The sequence below is a fragment of the Cryptomeria japonica genome, chromosome 8 (assembly GCF_030272615.1).
Source record: "Cryptomeria japonica chromosome 8, Sugi_1.0, whole genome shotgun sequence".
Taxonomy (NCBI): Eukaryota; Viridiplantae; Streptophyta; class Pinopsida; order Cupressales; family Cupressaceae; genus Cryptomeria; species Cryptomeria japonica.
In genome coordinates, this window is record NC_081412.1 from 9,779,441 (window position 1) to 9,807,433 (window position 27,993).

Below are 27,993 nucleotides of genomic sequence, written 5' to 3' on the forward strand. Positions count from 1 at the left end.
TTTTGACATGAAAATTGATACATAATGCCTAATTCAAACAGAGTTGATTTGGACTTGACATTAAGTTTGGATTTTGAAAATGGATCGATTTTACACTTATAATTTTGATTCAAATTAATATTAAACTTGTAATTTTGAACCTAACAAAAGAATTAAAAATTTGTAATCTAAAAATAATCTAAGTTTTCCTTTTAAATACAAATCTACAATTTAAATCATTAAAATACCACATGAATCAAAATCATATACTAAAACGGAGCCATCTATTCTCCTTACAAAAAAACACCGAATGGAGAATAGAAATTATGCAAATCACAATGACTTTTTACATGATTTCTACTAATTCGATCCTCTCTGTAAAAATGTTAAAATTCCGCTCAAAAACAATTGTATTATGAGATTTTATGTTTGAATGAGCTGTCTTTTTATATAAAGAATTGTCGTCACTTATTAAATCTATACATTTAAAAAATTAAAATGAGTTTTTTTTTAAAGTTTATAGGCTTTTGACAAGCCATTACATGAAATTATTTTAAATTAATGTAGTTCTTCTAAAATTATTTTAAATTAATGTAGTTCTTCTAAAATTGATTGTATTAGAAAGTTTTTACCATCAACCAATCACATAATTCTTTAAGAATTATTTGATTTGGGATTTTATTGCCTTAAATGTTTTTATTTCACTATGGATTGCAACAATATTTTGTTTTACCGAAAGTGGCATCTTTTAAATTTAATTTTACGAGTCATTGGATTGGATAGAAATATGGCTGAGAATATCTCAGATGAAGACGAGACAAAACTCTGATGTATAACCAGGATATTAGGAATTATTAAACAGCGAGAAAAATAGGTAGTTTATAAAAAAGCGCCCATGAACTTACAGGCCACACAAACAACATGCTTTGCTGGACACCTGATCCGGTGCATTTTCTCACAGTAAATCAAATCCTACCCCATTTTTAAAGTTTTGCACTTGTAAGCATGACATTGTTGTTGCCTCCAACACCAGGCGTTGGACTGCACCAGGTTGGTCGTAGCAAATTCATGAAGCAGTGCTCATTACATGATGAAGATGTCTGCCCGACAATTCCCGCATGTGGCAAAGCAGTTCCACTTGCAGGTTTTAATGGACAGAGAAAAAAGCAGAGCTCATTTCAATGCCATAACAAGAAGAATGATTTTAACAGTGTATTTGCAAAGGTGGGTAAAGTAGAGCCCATTAAAATGTGCTCACTCGTTTACTATAGTTAAACTTGTTCAGTATGGGAGGGGTTTGTGTCTGTCTGTTATATGATATTTAGCTTTTAAGTAATTCTTTCCCTATATTCTGAGAGTGTTTTTGTTGCAGTTCATCAAATTGAAATGTTCTCTGTGATCAATTGCGTAATTTAATTGGAGTGTGACATTTCCATCTTTTCTACTGAACTTTTCTTTTCCCTAATGATGGTCAGTATGAATCCAATAAAATTAGGCTCGTGGGCCTTTCCTTTCCACGAGTTCAGTAGAGAGGCCAAAAATGGAACCCAGAATTTTAGGCCCAAAATGTCTGAATTCAATGAGACAACGTAATTGATCCCGGAAGAAGATTGTAGTTATTTTGATGTTTGCATTTCAAGTTCTTTAAAAAAAATTGCATTGCTATGGTACTGTTAATAGCAATTTACCTTTTTTTGAAGATTTCATGTGCTAGCTTATGCTTGCAAACTGTCTTTTTGTTATTTTTTTTATACACTGGCAATGTTTCAGAACCTACGAATTCCTATTAGCATGCTGGACAGTGATGACTAATTTGTGGTTCAAACTGTGGATTGTTCATCTAAGGCAATTCCTCAAGCCATGATTCTTTTCTTAAGGTTCTTAAATTATCTTTTTGTTGCTCGTTATGCATTGGGTAGTGATGACTGATTTAAGGTTCAAATTGTGGATTGTTCTTCTAGGGCAAATCCTCAAGCCATGATTCTTTGCTTCAGGTTCTTAGTCTTTTTGTTATGTTTTATACATTGGCAAAGTTTCAGAACCTACAAATTCCCACTAGCATGCTGGATAGTGATGACTAATTTGTGGTTCAAAATGTAGATTGTTCTACGACAAGTCCTCAAGACATGATTCTTTGTTTGAGGTTGTTAATTTGGCTCTTATATTATTTAATTTTTCATGTACCGGAGGCCTCCATTAGAATGATGCATGCCCTAGAATTAGACTACCTTTCATTGTTCTTCCAAAAGCCCTTTCTTAGTCACACTTCTTTCTTTTGAGTTCCTAACTGAACTATGATATAATATTATTTTTCATAGACCAGGTAAGGTTCAATCCAAGAGCCTCCTATTAGTATACATGGGGTGCTCTACTGTTGATCTATTTTAGCCCTGTATGAAATTGTTTTTCCAACAACCCCTCTCAAGCCACAATTTTTTGTTAGATTTGTAGTCTAGTTCTGATACCACATATTATTTTGTATCCAAACCTAGAGCTTCCCATTATCTTCAAGCACTTCTTTGCTTTTGAAGTTCTCGTTTCCACGGTTATATTATTGTTAATATCAATTTAGGATTTCAACTAGGTTATGACTACAAATTCTTTCTTTCTTTGTTTTTTAAGCTTGAACTATAGTTTTAAAAACACTTTGTTTCCAATTTGATTCATGAATTAGGTTACGGCTGCAAATTATTTTTCAATCTGCCTCTGTATCATATCTACACATTTACACACGTCACTAACATCAGTTATTCTAAGATTACTGCGAGTATGTGGGCAACTATCACTAATGTAATTATATATTGGGCAGGTTAAAGGGAATTGTACTAATGAAGAATTGAAGGAAGCCATGAAAATTCTGTCTGTTATGGATCAGCAGGAAATCCCAGTACACACAGATGCCTATGCTTCTCTTCTAGAAGCTTGTGCAAAACAAAAAGCTTTGGCATTGGGAAAACAAGTCCATAAACACATGCTCAGCAACAAAATCAAGCAAACTCCATTTTTGTGGTCCAAGCTTGTAAACATGTATGCACAGTGTGGAAGTATCGAAAATGCACGCCTGGTTTTTGAGGCAATGGGAAAGAATCAAACTGTTTTTTCATGGAATGCAATGATTGCAGGGTATGCAAGAGAAGGGATGTGCAGGGATGCCTTAGCACTGTATTGCAGAATGAAAGGGGATGGGTTTACACCTGATAAGTTTACGTTTCCTCGGGTGCTTAAGGCTTGTGGGAGAATAGGGGATCTACGGGAGGGCAAGAAGGTCTATGATGATATTGTGAAAAGAGGGCTTGAATCTGATGTTTTTATTGTGAATGCACTCATGGACATGTATGCAAAATGTGGATGTATTGAGATTGCTCGAGAATTATTTGACAAAATGGTTCACAGAGATCTTGTTTCATGGAATACCATAATTTCAGGTACATAGTTGATGTCAAATGTTGTAGTGTAAATAATCCATAGGAATTGTTTGACAACATATCTGAATGAAATCACATCCATTGCATAATCTGATAGTTTATAGATTACACAATAACTATTTGATAAAATGCCCATTTTAGCGTAGAGAATGCAGGAGAATCGTTGGACAAATGCCTTTTCCTCTCATGCTAAATGTGGTAGTTTAGAGAATGCATGGTAATTGATTGAAAATTCAAACATGCCAAATGCTGAATTATAGAAAATACATAATAAGTGTCTGATAAAATGTCTCAGAAAAATCACGTCTATTGCGCAATCTGATAGCGTACAGACTACACAAGAATTCTTAGCAAACTTACCTAGCAAGGTCTCATTTTTGCTAAATATGATGATTTAGGCACTGTACATGAAACAAAATATCTTTATTAAATTTCCTGTCAAGCCAATTTCAGAAAAATGCAGAGGGGTCTAATATCATGCCAAGTGTAATAGTTTAGGTGCTGTATGTTTTCCTTTTGACATAAGTCTTCACAAAGATCTCATCTTATAATGAATGTGGCAGTTTAGAGCATGGTAGCAAAACTCTCTAGTCAACCATGATCAGCCCAGTCAGCGATCTGATCTGAATGGGATAGCCATATTTTTTCTCTGACAGTGGCACAGTTCTGGAGGTTTCTGGTCTTTAACTCTAAATGTTGGCATGATTACCCAGACTAGTTTAAAAACAAATAAGCTGTGCTTGTTTCATCCATTTTTTCAATTTGCTTGTAAAATACTTGTTTTTTGAATTTTCTGTCAAAATCATTTTTAGATTGCAAAATTGGATTTTGCTGAAGTAACAAAACGTTGGATTGATTAGGGTACTCATTTTTCAGCAAATATTTGTTCTATTCTCACTCTATTAGGGCCTAATTATTGTTCTGTGGCCTTGACACCCACATTTTTTGAAGGGCTTAGAGCTTGGATAAAAGTGATAAAATTATGAAAAATGGCATGCTACTCCTCAACCCCACTGGGGGCTGCCACCCACAAACTTCACTTTGGTTTTAAAAAGGAAAAAATATAAATTAATTCTGCTCTGGATGGAAAAGCAGCGTTTTCTCACTTTATTTGGCATGAATTAAAAGCACAGCAATTTCTTATCCATTTTTAGGAAAATTTCAGCGTTTTTATTCATCAAAAATTTTCCTTATTAAATCCTCATTAATTGAAAAAATCTTTATCTTTTGATTTTGTAAGTTAATCCTGAGAAAGATTTTGCTACTATGGTTTAGAGACTGTGAGAGAATTATTCGATACGGAACAATTAATGCAATGTCAAGTTAGTTTAGAAACTGAACACGAACTGTGTGATAAAATGCCTTAATTATATCATGTTTCATGACAAATGTGGTAGTTTTGAGAATGCACACAAGTATCTTATGTCATGCAAAATATGATAGTTTAGTGATTCCATAATAATTGCTTGAAAAATATGTCAACTAGACTTTGTCTCATGCCAAATGTGCCATTTTAGAAATTGCACAAGAATTGTACGACAAATAGCTCAGTGAGATCTTGCTGAATGTGGTAGTTTAGTTTGACGAAATGCCTCATGAGTTCAACTAATGCCAAAAATATTAGTGTAATTCAAATATTTTTTATGATTGCTATCTCCTACTTATCAAATATTTTTATTTGTAAATGTAAATGTACATCAAAATCTTTACCGGGATGTTCAGACAGGCTCTTAACTTTGTAACCTTTCTCAAGTGGAGGTTTCAAGCTAGGTTTGACAAAATGCCTCAATGAGATTTCATGTGGAGGCTGTATAAGCGTTTTTCAATAAATGTTAGATCACATCTCATGCCAATTGTGGTTGTTTACAGACTACAATGGAACTGTTTGACAAAATTCTTTAGCAAGATCTTATCTCGTGCCAAATGTGATGGTTTAGAGACTGCATTAGAATTTTTCTTGGACTAAATACTTTGACATATTGTCTTATGGTACTTTAGAGTCTTAGACACTTCATTACAATTGCTTCAAAAATCCTCATTGATATCTTGTCTTAAGTGCACAACGGCAAGCAGTGGTGAATGAGGTGTTTTGAAATGTGAGGGTTTCATTTCTATAGGAAGATCTCATGTAGTAGCTATGAGGACATTTTGACGTATCGGGGTTGAACTTCTGTCAATTCTTGGGTTTAAACCCAACCTTATGTGTTTCCATGGGGACCTCTGGAAGTGGTGGTTGTGCAACCTTACGTGTGCTTTTTGATCTTTACGCAACTAGATAGTCTGTTTGAGTCAACTAGATAAGATCATTTGATCATTGGGCTTTTATAGTAGATCCCTAGATTCAAATATACTGCATTTATTTCTAGGACGATTTACCTCAATAGACAAAGTTAGGTGCATCTCAAATTGGACACTCTGCAGTTAGCATGCAGAGTTACTGCTTGCAGCTCACATTTCTGTCTAGGTAACTGTGGGGTGAACAGGTACCCCTTGGTAGTGGCATCCAAACTGAAGGTTTCCCAGAAAGAGAGAATATACCAACCAAAGGAATAGAAAAGATACCGCATCTCTTTCCAAATGTGGAACTTAGAGACTACACAGGAAGTGCTTGACAAAATGCCTCGATTGAGATTCCATCTCATGCCGAATGTGGTAGTTGAGAGTCTGCACAGAAATTGATTGATGAAAGATCTCATCTCATGCCATATGAAGCAGTTTAGAGACTACATGCATAAATGGTTTGAGATGATGTCTCTATGAAATCTCATCTCATACCAAATGTCGTAGTTAAGAGATTGCTTAATAGTAGTTTGACAAAATACATCAATGAGATCTCATCTCATAGGATACCCTTGAAGGAATATTACATAGGCCTTTTTCTCTGCCAATGGGCTAAATTTTCCAAAACTTACAAAACTAGTTAGTTTACAAATTCATTTAAGATGTACATGGAGATGGTAGATTCACCAAATTTTGTGATTAATAAATTGCTAGAAGTTATCAGTACAATAGTAGATCACATGTTCTCCTCAATGTTACCCTATAACTACATAATTTCAGATTTTTCAAAGTAGAGATTTTCCAAAATTTTCCCTGATATTATTCTGCAGGCTATGGACAGAATGGGAATTATGATGAAGTGTTGGTGATTTTTCGCAAAATGTGTTTGGAAGGAGTGAATCCTGATGGTGTTTCTGTTGCCAGTGCGCTACCAGCTTGTGCCTATACAGGGGCTCTGAAATTAGGCAAAGAGATCCATCAATACATGTTTAGGAGTGGAATTGAGTTCAATGTCTTTGTGGGCTGTGGACTTGTTGACATGTATTCAAAATGTGGCAGAATACAGAATGCACGACAAGTGTTTGACCAAACTCCTAAAACAGATTTGGCCTTATGGAATGCCGTGATTCAGGGGTATGCCATACATGGGCAAGGGGAGACTGCTCTTCAACTGTTTAATGAGATGATCTCATCGGGCAAGAGACCTGACCATATTACTTTTCTTTCTTTGCTATATGCCTTCAATCATGCAGGAATGGTGGGTAAAGGACGTGAATACTTCTTCAGCATGAGTCAAAATTATGGTATTACACCAGGAGTTGAGCATTATGCATGCATGGTTGACCTACTTGGACGTGCTGGCTTCCTGGGTGAAGCACTGAACTTTGTCACAAGGATGCCAATAGAACCTGCTGCTTCTGTATATGGAGCTTTGCTTAGTGCTTGTAGAATTCATGGGCATATAAAGATAGCAGAATTTGCAGCGAGACAACTTTTTGAATTAGAGCCTGACAATCCTGCAAATTATGTGTTGCTATCAAACATTTACGCTGCAGCTGGTAGGTGGGAAGAAGTGGAGAAGGTAAGACAAGTGATGAGAGATAAGGGACTGAAAAGAGTGGCAGGATGCAGCTGGATTGAGGTAAAGAATAGGGTCCACAAATTTCTTGTTTGTGACACATGGCATCCACAGTCGGATCAGATTTATGATAAGTTAGAGAGCTTGTTTAAGCAGATAAAGGAGGCAGGGTATGTTCCTGATACCAACTTTGTACTCCATGATGTAGATAAAGAGAAGAAGTTAAGAATCCTTTGTGGTCACAGTGTTAAGCTTACTCTTGCATTCGGACTTATTAGTACCTATCCGGGGACATTAATACAAATCTCAAAGAACCTCCGTGTCTGTGGTGATTGCCATAGTGCAACCAAGCTCATTTCCAAGACTGTAGGACGTGAAATTATTGTGAGGGACCCCAATCGCTTTCATCATTTCAAGAATGGGTTGTGTTCTTGTGGGGACTATTGGTAATAACCTTAGCAGAAGCATTTGCATTGAGCAGGTTTCTTCACATTTCCCTCTACACAGTTTTAGGTAGCCAGCCCTTAATGGAATAGCAGTATAATCAGTCCTTGGGTTGCTTTGCACATAACATTTGAATTCAATGCTCATAAAGGACTTCGACTTCACTACCATAGATGATACTTTGACAAGATTGAATTGCAGTTAGACTAATCAGAATAGAATAAAAGTATCTCAGATAGAATCTTGATAATAATTCACTGAAATGAAAAATTAATAGAGGTGAAGCGGTTTGGAAGGAGGAATTTCTGAAGTAAGCATTCATTCCCTCTTGGAAGTAACCACAGATAACAAACAGCTGGTTATTACCTTTGCTCTTTCTGGACAAAGCTAGAGAAACATTCCCTCAGAATGGTCTCCTCTTGTTACCAAACGTTTTGCAATTGCCTTTTGAATGTTGTGACATGATATAATCATAAAAACCTATAACCAATCTAGAATATTCATGCCCAATATGCAAAGACAACTATTCCAGGAGCAAAGGCATATTGTTATCTGTAATACGATGCCCTCTTCATTAAGAATGGACATTGTGGTTGTAAGATGGGTACTGCAGAAGTGTAAAATAGTGCTTGGAAACAGTGCTATAGAATTTCCTCATGCAGGATTATATAGCAAAGGGCACTTGAGAGAAGTAATGCAGGAAATCAACCTAAATTATGGTTTTGAAAAGAGAAAAACATTTTCACCTGTGAGATTTGATAGGGGAATGGCGTGAAACAATTGTACAAATAAAGATAAATCAGTTTACAAAGGCTAGTGATCTATTTTTTTCAGTAATCTGTGCATTAAGTGGGCCCCAGACAGTGGGGCTACATGCTGGGGACCCCATCCCCTGTGTTAACACATACAGTCCAAACCCACGAGCACAGCATTCTAACAGGGGCACAAAGCCTGTGATTTCAATTGTTCAGTGGGGTTTTGAACCTAGGTGGCAACAAAATCACCAAGTTTTAACCAGCACACCATGCCCTTAATGGCTTAGAATGGCTACTTGTTAATCATTGTACTATTTTCAAATAATTCCTTACAACTTTGGGTTTTTGGACTTAGTATTTTTGAAGTGGAGATGAAAAATCAAACCTAAAACACCCACCTGTTGGTATGCTTCTCTTGGCTGAAATATGACAGAATGTGAAATATGATCCAGTACAGTTACACACTTAGGCTATAGTTGCTGATAGGGTTCTCCAAATCCTTCCTTTTACTATTACAAACTGGTAGAATGGTTTATGCCAGCTAATAAATGATTTGCTGTTTATATTGTAATATGACTGATTCGTAGAAGAGGCCTAAAAAGTTAAAAAGGCATGAATGGTGAACTTATTTAGCATCTGATTGGAATTTATAGGCTTTCCTCTTTTAAATGCTTCAGCTGTCATTTCAGAGGCCATTTGACTCTTGATAACTTTATGCTGGACGTCAAGTGTTCAGACAAATGTTTCACAGTTGAATGGTGTTAAAACAGGACTCCACTGCTATTGCATTTACGGTGTCATACTTGCTGATAGTGCTTTCCAAATTCTTTCTGTCACTATTATGAACAAATAAAATGGTTCTAAGAGATTTCTACAATCCATCATATACAAGAGTGCAGTTTTTGCATTTGATTGTGTGTAAGATTTTTGTATCAATGTTATCTGATGATGGATCATGGAATGTGATCTGAAACGTTGATGTAAAAATCTTACACACAATCAAATCCAGAAACTACACTCTTGTAAATAAAATAGTGTTTTCCCATCACCTATCATTTGTGGTTGAAATAGTCACAGGATGTCATGATTGATTTCCTGAAGAAGACTGAAAATATTTCAATTTTTCAACGGTGGAACCATTTTAGTACACACTTGGAATTGGTAGGTCTCCTCTTCAAAATTCTTTTGAGTGACCACCTTAAAGGAGGTGAGCAAGCTCTTCATTACCTCAAGGTGGACATGTAGACAGAGCTCAAACAAAATGTTTTGGAGTTGAATGGTTTACAGGGATGAATTATAGACCAGATGAAAGTTCAACTCATTATTTTCTTACAGAGGAACCTTCAATCATAGGATACAGCAATGCCACAGTATCCATAGACGTATTGAACATCTTTTGAAATGAAATCTTTTATATACCTGTGCTGATAAGCTTTTCTTAAAAAGAGGATTTTCAACATAGTGCTATAACAGAATCTTTCATATACATATCACTCTCCTGATAAATGTTTAACAGAAGCAATATATTTCCCAAGACTTCACAGAGAGAGAGAGAGAAGAGAGAGAGATTTGGGGTTACATATTCTGCTATCTGTACATAAACCCAAATTAAATTATTAAATTTCTATCGACATAGCATTGCATCTTGATTATTAGAGTGACAGTGGTGATCTGGAAGAAAGGAGACATTGTTTAATTCGTTACAACAGGTTGGGTATGCATCAAAATATAACTTCATGAGGTAGGAAGCCTTGCAGGGGCACACCACTTATATAGGGTTCAATGGGTCATTCAGCTGAGTGGAAATGCTCCCAGGAAGGACATTTGCGTGCGTTGGTCTGTGTGGCTTATTCTGTTAGAACTACCTTGAGGATCCCATGGTAAAAACTAACAGAAACTTTTTTTAGGTTTGCCCATGTCCCAAGAAGGCATACATGTCAGTTGGGAAAGGAAAGACAAGCAGATTTTCCTTGGTATTGCTTTGTAAAAATTTCTCTCCTATTGGATGACTTGGTGTAATATTATAAGGTCATCTGAGTTATTTCTTTATTTTGCTTATTGTGAATTGACATTTGATTTGTGCATTGGCTTATTTCCATTTAAGCGTCGGATATTGCTTTACATTGTAGAGAGACCAAAGCATGTGTGTTCATGAAGAGGTTGGAAGGCATGATACTGTGTTATATCCTTCTGCATTGGGTTCACTAGGTCTTTGCAAAGTATACATTGTCCGAGTAATACTAAAGGAATTGATTTCACTTTCTTTTATCTTTCGGCTTGTTGGGTAAAAATTTTGTAAATTTGGGGAGGTTTACAAAATGTGGGTTTTCACCATAGTATGTGAGGCAAGATATGATCCCTCCTACTTATAAGGGTAGGCCCCCCCTTTCTAATGCAAACTAAATTTAATGCTATTCTCACTAATCCAAGATGATTTTTCAGAGTAAGTATCTACCCAATTCTCTATTTAGAACAAAGCAACAAAATAATTTTAACTTGCAGTGATCTTAAGAATCTATGTTAATGCAAGCAAAGCGTCCATAAGAGTACAAAGTGTCTCGTTGCTCCCTTTTCCTGAAAATAACTTTGGGATAGGAAAGTAATAATAAAGATCAAAGTCTTCTTTTTATCGCTATCCTATCAACCTTTGCAAATAGATGACTCTTACAATAAATTTTCGAGTAAAACCAAGCAGAATTAACCAAGAAGCTTGTAAAAGCTCAAAGACTTTCCATGACTTCCTATAAAGCGTCAAGAACAAAAATGAAATACGTGTAGCTCAAAGACTTCCACACACACTTCACCTTAAATGCACAAACATAGAAGGTAAAAACAACACAAAGATTGCAAGTTATATTTTTGTTTGAGCATGAAACATTAGCTTCAAATGTTAGTAGCTCAAAGACTACAAGATCGAGTTTGACAAAGTGTCATTAATTATAAACACAATAAGCAACTCAAAGACTACAAGATTGGATTTAAATCTCTTTCAAATAACTCACAATCCTCACAATCAACTCCAAATAATGTCGTCACATTACAACTTGTTCCAACACAAAGATTGAAAGTAACTTGTCTCTTTTATTGATTGCAATTTGATTTACATCTAAAAGCAAAGTTTTAGAGTGCTTCCCAAACTGGTAGAGTTTTGTTGCATTGCCCAAAAGATCCCTTACTACAATGAGCACCCTCATATATATAGAAGAGGTGCAATGAGCATATAGGAAAGCTACAACAAACTAATTGTGACTAAGTCAAAGGTAGAGTCCTATTTGACTTAGGACACATGTAACTACGTCAAAGGTAGAGTCCTATTTGACTTAGGACACATGTAGTCTTACATGTGTACTAGTGCATACATAGAATGACACTTGAAGTGTTGATTGGAATTACAAAATGCCACTGCACTAGAGATGCATAAAAATGACTAAATGTCCAGAGACACATCTTTATTATAATCATCCTTCAAAAAATCTTCATATTGTTGCAAGGTAGCCTGTATTTCAAAGTTGTTTGGTCGCAATGTGCGGAATCTGACATTTGGAGTGGAGTGTAGTATGGATTGGAAGAATTCCCAAAGTTGGACAAAAAAGACCAAAAAATTGTAACTAGGGGTTGCTTTGGTGCAATTCGGGTTTATAAACCCGATTTACACCAAAAGTGTGACTTTGGTGCAATTCGGGTTTATAGACCCGATTTGCACCAAAAAGGGTTACTTTGGTGCATTTTGGGTTTATAAACCCGATTTGCACCTAAAAGGGCGACTTTGGTAGTACATTTCAGGTTTATAAACCGATTTGCACCAAAAAAGGAAAAACTAACTCCTAAAAAGATAATTTATCAATCTTTTAGATTGACAAATTGAGAATCAAATTAAGACAATTTCTTGAGAGCTTGACTACACAGGAAGGGGCTTGACAAACACCTCAATATGCATGCTTAGAGGGGTGTGGGCTATGAAATGAACAAATTTCATAGGGTTGTTCCACAATTTTGAGCAAACCAAAATTGAGGATAACATTGGCTCTGACTGGGGAACTTCCTTTGATTGTTGAAAAGATTGAAGGTGGTAGAATCCAAAACTCTAAGTGCCTTTATCATCCATTGGGCTACAAAGTCTAGCAACAAAAATTATTGAAAACAAAAAGGATGATGCAACTGACTAAAACAAAATAAGACTCAATTTTGTGCAACTGCACTTATTGGAAAGGGAAACTAACCTAACCTAGATTAACCAACAATGGAAACTTCTTCAAATGAAACCATTAACTAGTACTTCAAAGTAGGTGCCCTTCTTCAATAAGATAGAATGTGTTACATGACCATAAGCAGCCACATGAAGATGAAGCACAAAGAGTTGCACGATAAGTTGATGTACCATTCCCTAGAAGAAATAAACAAATGCACTTGCCACCTCAAATGAGTTATACGTACTACTACTTCAAAGTGAATCAATGAACCAAGACTTCTCTTGATCAACTACTAATGCATCTTTGGTCTTACTCTCAACTATATCTTCATGTTTGGGAACAAGTGTGGCCTTTGATGTCTTGGTTACATTACATCCCCTTTATATGACAAACTTTGACCTCTTCTCGCCTGTTGTGCCTTTATCAATTGATTCCTCAACCACAACCTCATGTTGAGTGGATTGAGTTTCCTCATGTGAGTCGGGTGAAAAAATGGTTGCATAGCTTGCTTCATCATGTTGTTCACAAATTTTAGATTTGGGAGAATTGTCATCAAGACTTTCTCAAAGCTCCTCCATTGTGGTTGTGAAAAGGTCTTCACCAAGTTCCCTGGTAGTTCTTTCATGCCTAATATGCTCAAGTTCATGACCTTGAAACATAGATGCATTTTTCTCATTTTTTCAACTTGAATGGTACCTTCACATATATCCATCTTTTCACATCTCAAGACATGATTGTCCTCTTTTACCAACACCTTGGCAAAGTGTCTTTCATCAGTTGGGGATTTATTCCCCATGGTATCTTGCTCAAAAAACCCTTGATAACGCACTGACCAAATATGAAAGTTGCCAACTATGTCTACTTCCTTCTCTTGGAAGAGATTAGCAAGATCACTTTGTTCAAGTTCAGAGTTCCCTACCACTGTATTTGTTGGTGGTGCCTTAAGAACAAGATTTTCTAGTGGTGAAGGAAGCTTGTTTTGACTCCTTGCAGCATAATTGGAAAGATTATTTGGATAAGTCCGTTGGGATTCAAGAACACTAAGGGGGGGGGTGAATCAATGTTCTACTAGAATGGAGAAATTTAACCTTATTAATACAACAACTCAACAACCGGTAAACATAAAAGCATATAATAATAAGCAACAATGCAACCACAAAGATGAACACCATAACACCATAGATTTATATGTCAAAAATCTCAAAGAGGAAAAACCACAGTGGGTTTGGAAACCCACAATATCTATCCACTGATTAGATGAATAAATATTACAATAAGGGGCCTGCACATGCAGGAAGACCAACAACCTAGAGCACACTACTCATCACAAAAGGAGTTTCATTGACTACATAAAGCATCGGACAACAATTTGGAATGAAAATTGAACTGCAAGTGTAGCATCTCCCATGCCCGAGTATAGTTTCGGTTAAGCTCAATACCAGAGGCCTTAAACCTCTTCCACAAACCCAATTCGATCACCTATGATCGACTAAAACTTGTGCATATGATTAGAACATTGTTCGCATATAGATAATCCTATAACCCATATCATAATCATAATCCCATGATCTACAAAGAGATCTTACATCATATTTATACCAACCCAGGACCTAAACAATTAGGCCGGCCACCTAAAATATAATGCAATAATTTCATAACCTAAACCTGCAATCTAATGATCAACCAAGTCAGCCTAAGACTGAAACAACATAATCCAATCAATGAATCCAACCAGTAACACATCAAGCCACACGTTACATAAATCGGTCCATAACCTAGCATTATAACCATTGGACCTATAATAGATCGCCATAAGCCAATTAAAACACCACGAATAATAATTGGAACACAAACATGATAACCATCAAGATCTGGATAACCTTCTAGAAATCGCACCAACACCACTTATACATAATATCAAAATATCTTCAACAAAGCCCTATCAGTGAAACCCTCACTGGATCAACAAACCAGGAACCAATAATCTTACCGGGACCAATCGGATACCAGTAAACAACCAAAGCAGCTAGCATAGCTAGTGTTTCCAGTGTTGCCATCAATGCAACACATAATCAATTCCTTCAAATTGCCAACAATCTTCCCCTTTGGCATTGATGGCAACACTAGATGTGAAAAACATCCAAGGGCCAAGAAAATTCCAAACAAGTCTCCCCCAATGGAAGACAACCAACAATCTCCCACAAAATGATATGACAATGAGATTCTGAAAGAGATATTAGGTACAAAACCAAACTCCCCCAATGGAATACAACCAATCTGAAATATTGTTCCTCCTCCTTGTGCCAATAATCTCCCCCTTAGACAAATATCTCTGTTAAGCTCTATTTTACACATTAATATCTCCCCTTAATGTATATAACTCCTTAAATTTTTCACGTCAATATCTCTCCCCCTTTGACATCAATGCCAGAAATCTAACATAAATATCAAAGCAAAATCATAACCCACGAAATCATAAGACTAACTCCACCAGAGTAGTAGCATCACCACATCAATTTGGAATGAATAACGGCTCTGATATGCATACCGAACTGATGCCAAATAGCATCAATCAGTTCTCTATCGAAGGGGCAAAAAACCTCAACCTATCTCTCAAATGCTTAATTGATTCCTCAAACCAATCAAACTTCATTTGCTTCCACCTACTCGTTCAAAAAATTGTACTTGATAGAAATACTGGATTCTTGATATGTCAATAGCAGCAGAGGTATTGCAATGAATAACTACCAGTACATTACAATCCAGCTTTATATCCTTCAACATTTGCTCCATCCATAGAACTTGTGTACAGTTAGTAGTAGCAGCAACATACTCAGCTTCAACAGTAGATGGAGAAGTACATGATTGTTTATTACCGATCCATGAAATAATTTTATTTCCAAGAAAGAAAGCTTCACTGGATGAGCCTATCCGGTTACCTATATCTCTAGGCCAATCCGCATCTGAACATGCTCAAAGTGTGAAGTCATTATAAAACAAAAACCATTCAAGAAAATCCTTGAAAGTATCTGAAAAATCCTAGCTACCGAAGCAAGGATTCAACATAATCAATTCCTTTCTTCTGAGAATATCCATTGCAAACCAATCAAGCCTAGTTCCAATAACATCCAAGTCCATCTGTTGTCCTTTTCTAACTAATCTATTTTTTCTTCCATAGCTTTCATCCAACATTCATCCTTACAAGATTCAATAACTAATGTTGTTACAATTAAAGAAATTAAGCATACCTCATCAACTGCCAATCATCATTTTGTCCAACTATTTGATCTTCTAAATGATTCAACCTTTCATACCTAGGAGTCTTTTGACTTTTTGTTCCTCTTTCCTGGTCTTCAGCTACTGATGAATTTTCTGATACTACCGGAGTAACTGGTTCAGCATTTTGTTCTGGTAAAGGTGTTACCGGTTTAGTTAGGACCATTTCCACTACCGGTTCTTGCTCATAAATTTTTATTTGACCTTTATACCGCTCATCCACGTTGACATTAGCACTCTCCACAATTCTCTGCAATCTCTTGTTATAACATATAAATTTTTTTCTTTCATTAGAATAACCAAGAAATTTTCCTTCATTACATCTAGGATCAAACTTCAAATTCAACATCAAAGATTCTGAAATACTTAACTGTAGGTGTATGACCAAAACATAACTCATAAAGTGACTTACCGGTAAACTAAACTAGATCAAGATCAAAGATCGAAGATCCAACAAGTCTTTGTTGGTTAACCTTCAAACTGACTTCTCCAAAGATTTGAAACAGGCTTTCAGACCACTACCAAGGGCAATGCAAGATCTGCCATCAATTTGCCTACCCCTAAGGCAAATGCCTTAGTTATCGAATGAGTTTCATGTTGGTGCGGGAATATTTTGCTCTCTCGGTTGAGTAACCGGGGTATATCCTTCAACCAAAAGAACATCTGGGGCAATTGATTCTACTGGTTGAGCCTCAGACTTCATAACCCACTTCTTCTTAGGCTCCTTCCGAATGTCATCAACCTTCTGCTTTCCCTTCTCATTAGATTTATCACTTCTTGCCGGTAGGTTCTTGCTTCTGCAAAATTTAGCAATATGTCCTACTTTGTTTCATGCATAACAAGTGACATTATTCTTTTGAATTGCTTTACTGTAATCTTGACCATTCCTTGACCTGCATTGATTAGCCATATGTCCAAACTTTCCACATGCATGGCATTTCACATTCATTCTACAATGTTTTGTCCTATGACCATACTTCTTACAATTTTGAACACTGATTGGGAATTGCATTATTATTCTAATTTCCTTTATTTCTACAATGTCTTGTCATATGACCAAATTTATTACAAACAAAGCATCTACCATTAAATTTATGTGCATTGGGTTGTCTTACCGGTGACCTCTGATTCTGGTTGACCTTCTGATCATCATGCATACCGGATGTCTGATCTTCATTTGTAGTACCGAAGCTTTCTCCATGCTCAAATCCAAGACCTCTAGTGTCTCTGGTGTCCCTTTGATCCTTCAATAATTCATCAAGCTTAGCAGAACTAACCTTCAACTTATCCTTGTATTCATTTGCAGCATCTAGATCTCCTCTCGGGACTGTTACCATTCTTTCCAATTCTTGCTCATTGTTCTATGATTGCACCAATTCAGTTCTCAACACAACATTCTCATGCGCCAACCTAATGCATTTCTCAAATCTGTTTTTTAGAGATATAGCAAGATTTTCTTCATTTATCTTTCAATCTTCAATCTCCTTGGACATCCTCATAGTTAGGGCTTGCATTTCATTCCTCGTGACCATATTCTCCAGACTCAGCTTCTGACATTGTTCCTTAAGGGCATCCTTCTCTTCATCATCCTAATTTTGTAAAAGTTCCTTCCTTTTAGCTTGAACAGATGACAACCTATCCTGAAGAGTAAAAATGAATTCATTTGTAGATCTCAACTCATCTTGCATCTTCATGTTCCTCAATCTTTCAAGATCATAGTCTTCAAGAGCTACTTGAAGTTCCTTCCTTAAACTTATCTCCATAGATTCTAGATATATGATCTTCCTCAAGTTTTTAGACTTCCTTCGAGGCACCAAGCTCTAATACCAATTGTTGGGATTCAAGAACATTGAGAGAGGGGGTTGAATCAGTGTTGTATTAGAATGGAGAAATTTAACCTTATTAATACAACTCAACAACCGGTAAACATAAAAGCATATAACAATAAGCAACAATGCAACCACAAAGATAAACACCATAACACCATAGATTTATACGTTGAAAACCTCAAAAAGGAAAAACCATGGTGGGATTGGAGAACCACAATATCTATCCATTGATCAAATGAATAAATATTACAATAAGGGGCCTGCACATGCAGGAAGGCCAACAGCCTAGAGCACACTACTCATCACAAAAGGAGTCTCACTGACTACATAAAGCATCAAACAACAATCAGGAATGAATATTGAACTACAAGTATAGCATCTCGCATGCCTGAGTACAATTCCAGTTAAGTTCAATACTAGAGGCCTTAAACCTCTTCCACAAACCCAATTTGATCACCTATGATCGACCAAAACTTCTGCATATGATTACAACATTGTTCGCATGTAGATAACCCTATAACCCATATCATAACCATAATCCCATGATCTACAAAGAGATCTTACATCATATTTATACCAACCTGGGACCTAAACAATTAGGTCGGCCACCTAAAAGATAATACAATAAATTCATAACCTAAACCCGCAATATAATGATCAACCAAGTCAGCCTAAGACCGAAACAACATAATCCAATCAATGAATCCAACCGGTAACACATCAAACCACACGTTACATAAAAAGGTCCATAACCTAGCATAATAACCATCGAACCTATAATAGGTTTCCATAAGCCAATTGAAACACCACAAGCAACTGGAACACGAACATGATAACCATCAACATCTGGATAACCTTCTAGAAGCCGCACCAACACCACTTATGCATAATATCAAAAGATCTTCAACAAAGCTCTGTCGATGAAACCCTCACCAGATCAACAAACCAGGAACCAATCATCTTACCGAGACCAATCGGATACCGGTAAACAACCAAAGAAGCTAGCAAAATCGGTGTTGCCAATGTTGTCATCAATGACAAACATCAATGAAACACATAATCAATTCCTCCAAATTGCCAATAAAGTCCTTGGGATATCTCTATAAGAGATCAAAGAACCTTGTGATAACTACTTCTTAAGGGCTAACACTTCATTAGCCAGCCTCTGCACCATGGGATATGTTCTCTTGGTAGACGATGATTCCATAGAAGAGTTTTCTTTGGGCCCATTTGGCTCTATCTTAATATTACCCACAAGGATAAGATCATCTTCAATATCAATTGCTAAGGTTTGTGCAGATGCAAGGTCTCTCGAAACTACCCTTCTCAACAAGAAACTCACCTCAAGTAAATGAGCATTGATGAAGAAGCACTTCAAATTTTCAGCAATGGGTTGAGCCATCGTTGGAATTCTTTTAGATAGCTTCTTAAAGTTAGCCACAAACTCTCGCATGGGTTCTTATGGCTCTTTTTTCATTTGAGTCAATTGTGCTAACAATGCATGAGCATATTTTGTAGGCTTGAACCTCTCTTCAAACTTTGTTATGAGTGTTTACCAATTGGTGATGGTTTGTGGTGCAAGATGATAAAACAAGACAACAACAACACCTTAAGAGTGTTTCGATGAACAACCTTACTGAAACATCTTCATGTTCAACACCAAGAATCTCACATGTAATGTAGAAAGCATCGATGTGTTCATCTGGATGTTGTTTGCCATCTCCATAGAACTTGGGGAAGTTTGATTTCTCGAGCCATCAAGAAGAGCATGTAGAGGTGGAGTCAAATTCAATGGACCAAAAGCATTCCACCAGGAACCATGAGTAGCCATTTTACATGTCCTTTGTGAAAACTTGACAAATCTCAAGGAAATAAATTGCAGGGAATAGGATAGTGGTATACTTCAACCAAAAGTATGAGGCCTTTTGATACATATTGTATCTCTAGCAGAATTGCCAAAAACTATTGGGTGAAAATTTTGTAAACTTGGGGAGGTTTACAAAATGTGGGTTTTCACCACAGTATGTGAGAATATATCTTACAGAAAGAAAGATATAGTCTCTCCTACTTATAAAGGAAGGCTTCCCCTTTCTACTGCAAACTAAATTTAATACTATTTTCACTAATCCAAGATCATACAATTACTTTACTCTATTTTTTCAGAGTAAGTATCTACCCAGTTCTCTATTTAGAACAAAGCAACAAAATAATTTTAACTTTCAGTAATCTTAAGAAACTATGTTAATTGGGAGCAAAATATCCATAAGAGTACAAAGTCTCCCATTGCCCCCTTTTTTTAAAAATAATTTTGGGACGGGAAAGTAATAATAAAGCTCAAAGTCTTTTTTTATTACTATCCTATCAACCTTTACAAATACATGACTCTTTCTTACAATAAACTTTCAAGTACAACCGAGTAGAATTAACCAAGAAGGTCATGAAAGCTCAAAGACTTTCCATGACTTCCTATAAAACTTCAAGATCAAAAATGAAATGTGTGTAGCTCAAAGACTTCAACATACACTTCACCTTAAATGCACAAACATAGAAGGTAAAAACAACACAAACACTACAAGTTATATCTTTGATTGATCATGAAACATGAGCTTCAAACGTAATAAGTAGCTCAAAGACTACAAGATCAAGTTTGATAATATATCATTAATTATAAACACAATAAGCAACTCAAAGACATCAAGATTGGATTTAAATCTCTTTCAAATAACACCACAATACTCACAATCAACTCTGAATAATATCATCACATTACAACTTGTTCCAACAAAAAGATTGAATATAACTTGTCTATATTATTGATTGCAATATGATTTACATCTAAAAGCAAAATTTAAGAGTGCTTCCCAAACCGGTAGAGTTTTGTTACATTGTCCAAAAGATCCCTTACTACAATGGCACCCTCATATATATAGAGGAGGTGTAATGAGAAAAAATTGGAAAGCTACAACAAACTAATTATGACTAAGTCAAAGGTAGAGTCCTATTTGACTTAGGACATGTGCAGTCTTACATGTGTACTAATGCATACATAGAATGACAATTAAGGTGTTGATTGGAATTACAAAATGCCATTGCACTAGAGATGCATAATAATGACTAAGTGTCCATAGACATCTTAATTATGATCATCCTTCTTCGGAAAATCTTCATATTGTTGCAAGATAGCCTGTATTTCAGAGTTATCTAGTCCCAGTGTACAGAATTTGGCATCTAGAGTGGAGTGCAATATGGATTTGAAGAATTCCCAGAGTTGGACAAAAAAGACCAAAAAATTGCAAGTAAGGGTTACTTTGGTGCAATTCAGGTTTATAAACTTGATTTGCACCAAAGAAGGAAAAGCTAACTCTGAAAAGGACAATTTATCAATCTTTTAGATTGACAAATTGAGACTCAAATTAAGACGATTTCTTGAGAGCCTGACCACATAGGAGGGGGTTTGACAAGCACCTCGACATACGTGCTTAGAGGGTGTGGGCTATGAAACAAACAAATTTCGTAGGGGTTATCCCACAATTTTGAGCAAGCCAAAATTGATGATAACACGACTCTTCATTTAATTGGCTCATTTGAATTTGGTGCTTCTTGTTATCCCATTGGTCATGTTACCTTGGTTCATCTTGGGCAATAGTGAACATTGTGTTATATTCCATTCATTGGTCCTGGGTATGGTTGCCCCTTGTTAGATAAAGAATCATAAATAATTGTGAGTGGATGGGTATGGATAATGGTGGACTTGCATGCCTTCACTCTTCTTCAGTTATCAATTGGAATAATAACATATAAACAATTATATGAATAATCTGAGACATGTTCAGGATGTCCTCATTCATGGCATTATATTTGTAAAAAACCTTAGGATTCTTTAATAGTTGGACCTCAGGTGATCTCCATATCCCTACTTGATTTCCATTTATATTTCAAGAATGCACAAGGCTTGTTCGGAACACTTAATTTTTTGAAGGGTTATCACAACTAGTAGCATAATAATTTAAAATTTCCTAGTAGGTATTGTTTTGATTGATTTTCTTAGTTTTGATGTAGCCTCAATATATTTATTTACGATTTTATGTGCTGAAAATATTCTTTGCAAGGTACAGCTTTTGAACATTTGTTATTCGTTTGAGATGTGAATAGTTTAGTTGTGTAATTAAAATTTTAATAGCATAACTTTTAACTTTTTAAAATTTAGAATAAACCTCTATTGAGCCTTTTGGTGGAGCGCTATAATTTGGTTAGTAGATATTTTAATTAATGTAAGACATACTAGTCAAACTTTTTTGCTTCCTTATATATAGTCCCATCTTTGTGTAATTGCAATAACTAAAAATCTATCATTTCTTTTATATATATATATATATATATATATATATATATATATATATATAATTATAATTTTAATAATAAAATGAATCTCAAATTTAATTATTAATTTCTAGTATAATATTATATTATTTTTAATTATATTTATGTAATATTAATTATTATTAGTTTTAATAAAATAACTATTAATAATTATAAAAGCGAAAATAGACTTTTTGAGTAACTTAATGAAAAATATTTAAATTTATGATTAAAACTTATTAAATTATTCTATATATATTAAAATGATTTAAAAATTTATGATTTTCAAAAAGTATTTAAACTCAGAATGATTTCAAAAAACTAAATATAATAGAATTATAAAGAATATATATAATAATTCGATTTATTTTTTAATTAAAATATTTGTATTTAATTTAATTTAAATTAAATCAAATCTCTATAATTGATTTTATTATGGATAAAAAAAATTATTAAAATTTATATGTCTATTTAGAAAAACTATTAAATTTACAATATTATAAATTATGAAAAATGAAAAAAAACTATTTAAAATAGACATTTTTTATTTTAAAATACAAGGAAATCCAAAAAAAACCTAAAAAATCCATCATTCCTAAAAAGTATATCACCATTCTTTTTAAACCAATCATAGTGTAGATAAATAATTTTTACAATATCTTAAAATTAAAAATATAAATCTCAACTTTACAAAAACTAAGTTTATTTTGAAAGCAAAAATAATAATCACTTTTGATTGGTGCAAACCAATTGATTAGTCGGGCTTTAGTGAATGCAATAGTATTGCCTACAATAAGTACTAATAAGAACAAGAAATTCAAGAAGATTACACACTTATAAATACGACCTATAAGTACTCCTTGTACTCTTAGCATTTAAGCATGAACAATATAAGCTAAACAATAATTAGAATTAAGAATTTAGCTATGGAAGTAAGGGTACATTGTTCCACTTCCTTATAAATTTAAATTCTAAAAGCTATTACACAACCTTATAAGATGAACTGTGGAGTTTATATATCAAATATCATTGGCTTACAATGATTATTATTTTCTTACAACTTAAATCTACAAATGTGATTTGATCGCAAAATTGTCCTTAGGTATCTTTGATAATATCGCACATTCCATTTACTACTGGTAAATATATCACTTTCCTTGAAAGATTTCAAATGTATAAGGAAATATTTTTCTTCTTTTTGAAAGTGTATGTTTCTCTTAAAAAAAATAAAAAAATGAGACAAATAGGTTGTCAAGCATCACTTGCTTAAAATAATAAGATAAAATTCTTAACACAATGATTGAGACACAAAGATTGTATCTTTATTCCTTCAAATAATAATTTACATCAGATTTGTGAGACTTTCCCACCTATTTTCCCTTCTTACAACCCTCAAATTGCAATAGCAACATCAATTATAAACAACCCAACCCTTCTCAAATGAATATATACCAATCAATTCTAGATGCATGACACTTGTCACACTAAATGCAAGATAAAATGCTTAGTCTTTTGTACCCCCAAAAAAGGGATACTATTTATTTTAACTACCTAATAAATAAAGATGAGTTGTTGTGAAGAATATTGAGGGTTTTCTACCATATGGGGTCTTTATGGGGTCTTTACTATTGTATTTGCTAAAAAAAAGTATAGACTTTTATTTCAAATTGACTGCTTTTCATGATGTACATGAAATAGTTTAGTTGGAAATGATTTTCTTTTATTAAGATATGTTTGAAAATCCTTTCGTGAGATTCTTGGTTGGTTGTAATTTTTTAAATTATCAACTTCATGCTATCTTTTCAAACTTTTCAAATCTATCACTTCTCATCTTCTTCCTTTCTCCCTACAATTATCTTTTTTGACTTTTCCAAAATTATTTGAGCTTAATCAACCTCCAAGCCTATCTTGAAAACCTTTGAAATAACTTTATACTCTCTACTCCTCCTTTCATTAGGTTTTTAAGTGCTTATGGAACTTGGGAATATGTTCCAATGTAATCAAGTAATCTACAAGTCCACAAAAAAATATTGTGATATGGTTTAGAATGCTCAAATGTCGAACTCAACACATACGTATTCATTTTTTGGTACTAAATCCTAGGACTTTGTTTGAGGTCATACAAATATTTCTTCAATTTTGAAATCAAATTACTTTTACCTTTCACCATGTCATATAAATATCCTCCAAATCACTATGAAGGAAAGTTGTTTTCAAAATCATTTTCTTAATCTCTAAATCAAGAGTAGCCATATTAGAAATAGAAAATCTAAAGGATGTCATTTTTGCAATAGAAGAAAATATCTCACCATAAGCAACACCCTCAACATAAGAGTAACCTTTCACAACCAGTCTTGTTTTGTACTTCTCAATATCTCCATCTGAACCAATGATTTTCATGAACACCCATTTACAAATCAATAGATTTTCTTCCTTCAAGCAATGATACTAGATCTTATGTATCATTATTTTTCAAAGATGTAATTTTTGCATGCATAACAATATTTCAAGACTGTGCATTATTCATATCTAATTCCTCTTCTATTGGTATTGGTTAATCCATGCTAGTATTCAAAGCAAAAATATATCTCCAATCATTAGGTTAATGCCTTTCAAACCTGGTTTTCTATGCCTTGTAGACCTTCAAAAAAGATGAGTTGGAGGTTTTTCCTCCTCTTTTGAAGATTCAAAGCTAGATGAGCTCTCTTCAATTTTGTGTATATCTAGAGGCCTAGATTCAACCTTTTTCAGGAATAGAGGGAAGCTAAATCACATCATTTTGTTCATTTTTTTCTAGCTACAATGTAATAAAAGTGTAACATACTAATAAACTAAAATAAGTATAATGCTTATTTTTTGAAGTAACTTGCAAAAAAATCAAGTTTAACTAAATGCATGTACATTTTTTTTTTTTAAATGTAACAATTATCTATGCAATGCATGAATACTTATAAGCAAGATTAACTTAGTGGATGAAAACATGAAATTGGATAAATAATACATATATTCATAATTCTAGATTAAATAACAATTGCTTCAATAGCAATAAAGATAATGAGTTTAAGTGTTTACAATGATTTCATTTTTGTCTAATATCTTTATACAAGTCTTAGCCTGATCCTTTTGAGGGAGAGCATCGTCAAGGTGCTTTTCCTCCAACCATCAACCTAGTAGTCCCCCACACATCTTCCTTATGGAAGTAGCCCTACCCTTCACAAGGATGTAGACACAAGGATAGGTTTGATTATCATCTAGGCTATATTATTTTGAATCCTACACAACTTTAGTCGATCACACACTATAGGTACCTCCTAACTAGCATGACCTTTGAATAGAAAGCGTATTTGGTTCAAATAAACTAATTGACACATGCAAAGCCTTGCGGCACCTTGGCCAAAGGTTTTGAATGGGTATAAGCATGTAGTACGTGTAGTCATGGTTCACCGCCCTACTCAACTTGTTCCTATAACTCATCCTGTTCCCACGATGTACTTGACCATTACAATTGTTGCTACTGCAAACTAGATTTCAGATTCTTTGTTTTCATAGAACATGGTTAGGATTATCTTTCATCAATGAGTTATATCTTTGGGTTTTCATTGTCTCGACTCTTCCATGGATTAGGATTACTTTGTAATCTATTAGAATGAGACTATACCCTAAAGTCTTAGGAGTACTCAATATTACCATCTTATTATTTATTATATTAAATAAATTTAGTATTTAATGTACATGTAAAAGGTGTGTCCTTACAGGGATGACCCCATAACGTAGCGGTTAGTTGTGAGCCTCCTACATGGGAGGTCTTGGGTTCGAGTCTGCTCAAGCCCCATGTGTCCCACACATAGGAAATGGAGAGATAAGGTGATGCTTTGGCGTGGAAGTCAAGACGATACAAGAAGATATAAGAGTGTTATTCTTCTAGTCAAAAGCGATTCGACTTTGACCCATTACCAAACAAAAAGGGGGAAAAAAGTTTGACATGCAATGCATCCTTTGCACATACATGCATATATGTATGTGTTGCTTTGCCATCACTGTTAAAGACATTCTTAACTTAATCATGTTTCCATATTCCTCTACAATCTAATTCTCTGAGTTAAACTAGGAGCTGCAGTATTGCAGATACAAACAATGAAGTTTACGTTACTGATGAGGCTCACTAGCCAGACAACATTTCTCTAATTATTATGCAACCACTATTGTGTTATCCGTTCATGCTTATCTTTGCCAGTCTGCATTTAACTTGCATAAAGATACAGATAAACCTCGTATTCTTGCTCAAAGAGCATACAAGGTTTTGATTCTATTTTCATGACAAAGGAATATATATAAGATTTTGAAGACAATATATCATTCCATGAGGATTACTAAACTTCTTTTCACATCCAATCAAAGGTTAATCACATTATGTGCAATTTTAAACTCTTTTCTCAAACTTCTATCTCGCCTAGTTAACCCTACTAGCCTTAGCTTAGCAGTTGCATTTCAATTTCATTTCCAGCATAATGGAGTCATGGCAGCACGTTTGAAAAAAAGAATTGCATTAAAGTCGACGTGAATAATGAATTAACTCTTTGTTAAGTGTGAGAAAACTCGGCTATGCTAGCCGTTAAATTCCCTATTATTAATAAAGTCCATAGAACTACTTTGAGCTTAAAGATATGTATTAATAAGGATTACTACACATATATATAAATATATATGTACATATTTGTTCTTATATCACTATATATATATATATATATATATATATATATATATATATATATATGTCATTCTTACGGATACATATTCATATATTTCTATTAATAATGATGAATTAAATCATGTGACCATCAACTTACTTCAAATTCATGATAATGATAACATACAATAAAGATTGAAGATGTTATGGAGAAGATCCTAAGGTCCAATTAACCTAACATGGTCTTAACATTCCATAGATATTGACATTAATTCAACATTATTGAGGCAAAGATGACCCTAGACAAGTTACCTTTAACTCACAAACTCAATATGGTTCAGATGGCTACTTTGACCTCTCCTCAAGTCTGCGCCCTCTCCTTGATGATACTCTCCCTCCTACACAAAGATTGTAAGATTTCTTACATCCACTTGGTCAAACAAATATACTAGCTGAAACTTATTCGCATTAAGCTTTATCTTTAACATAACATTATTTCAAATAATTGCTCAACTTATAATATTTCATCAAATGAAACCATGAATCCATAATTCACATTAAGTTCATAATATCGTCACATTCAACATTGCATCAAAGCAAATCAAAATTGCTAATGAAAAAGAGGGATGTAACATATCCTCCCCCTTATGAATCATTGTCCCCAATGATTAAGTATCAGCATAACATTAAAATGAAGTTCATGTTTTGACTAAACATCTTAAATAGTCTTTAGCTAATAAAAACAATAAAGAGGTAGGGAACTTCTCGTGAATCTCATCCTAGTCTTCCCAAGTGGCATTGTCCTCAAAGTACTAGTCCAACTCGACTTTAACACTGCTTGACCTCTTGATTACCCAAGCAAAGCTTACATACCTTGAGCACTTTTTGTGGCTTGATTGTGATCACCCCTAGATCCTACACATGCATAGAATTTGAGTTGATCATGTGATCAAAGTTTCCTATATATTTCTTAAGATAAAATACATGAAACACATTGTGCAATAAGGCGAGAGCTAAAGGTAGAGCAATTTTGTATGCAACTAGGTTGACAACCTCTAAAACTTCAAACGATCCCACATATCTTAGTGCTATCTTGGAGGATTTCCCAAATTTTATTGAATTTTTCTATAGTTTGACCCTTAGAAGGACTTTCTTACCTACCTCAGACTACCTTGGAATTTGTTTTGCAT

At 34.6% G+C, this 27,993-nt stretch overlaps 1 protein-coding gene across 1 annotated transcript; it reads left to right on the forward strand.

Annotated features, from left to right (window-relative positions):
- The first annotated feature begins 766 nt into the window (after positions 1-766).
- On the forward strand, positions 767-10,558 carry LOC131054985 (pentatricopeptide repeat-containing protein At4g21065). Its single transcript, XM_057989590.2, has 3 exons — positions 767-1,203; positions 2,789-3,404; positions 6,515-10,558. The coding sequence occupies exons 1-3, from the start codon at positions 985-987 to the stop codon at positions 7,711-7,713; spliced, it is 2,034 nt and encodes a 677-aa protein (XP_057845573.2). The 5' UTR covers positions 767-984; the 3' UTR covers positions 7,714-10,558.
- Positions 10,559-27,993: the final 17,435 nt, after the last annotated feature.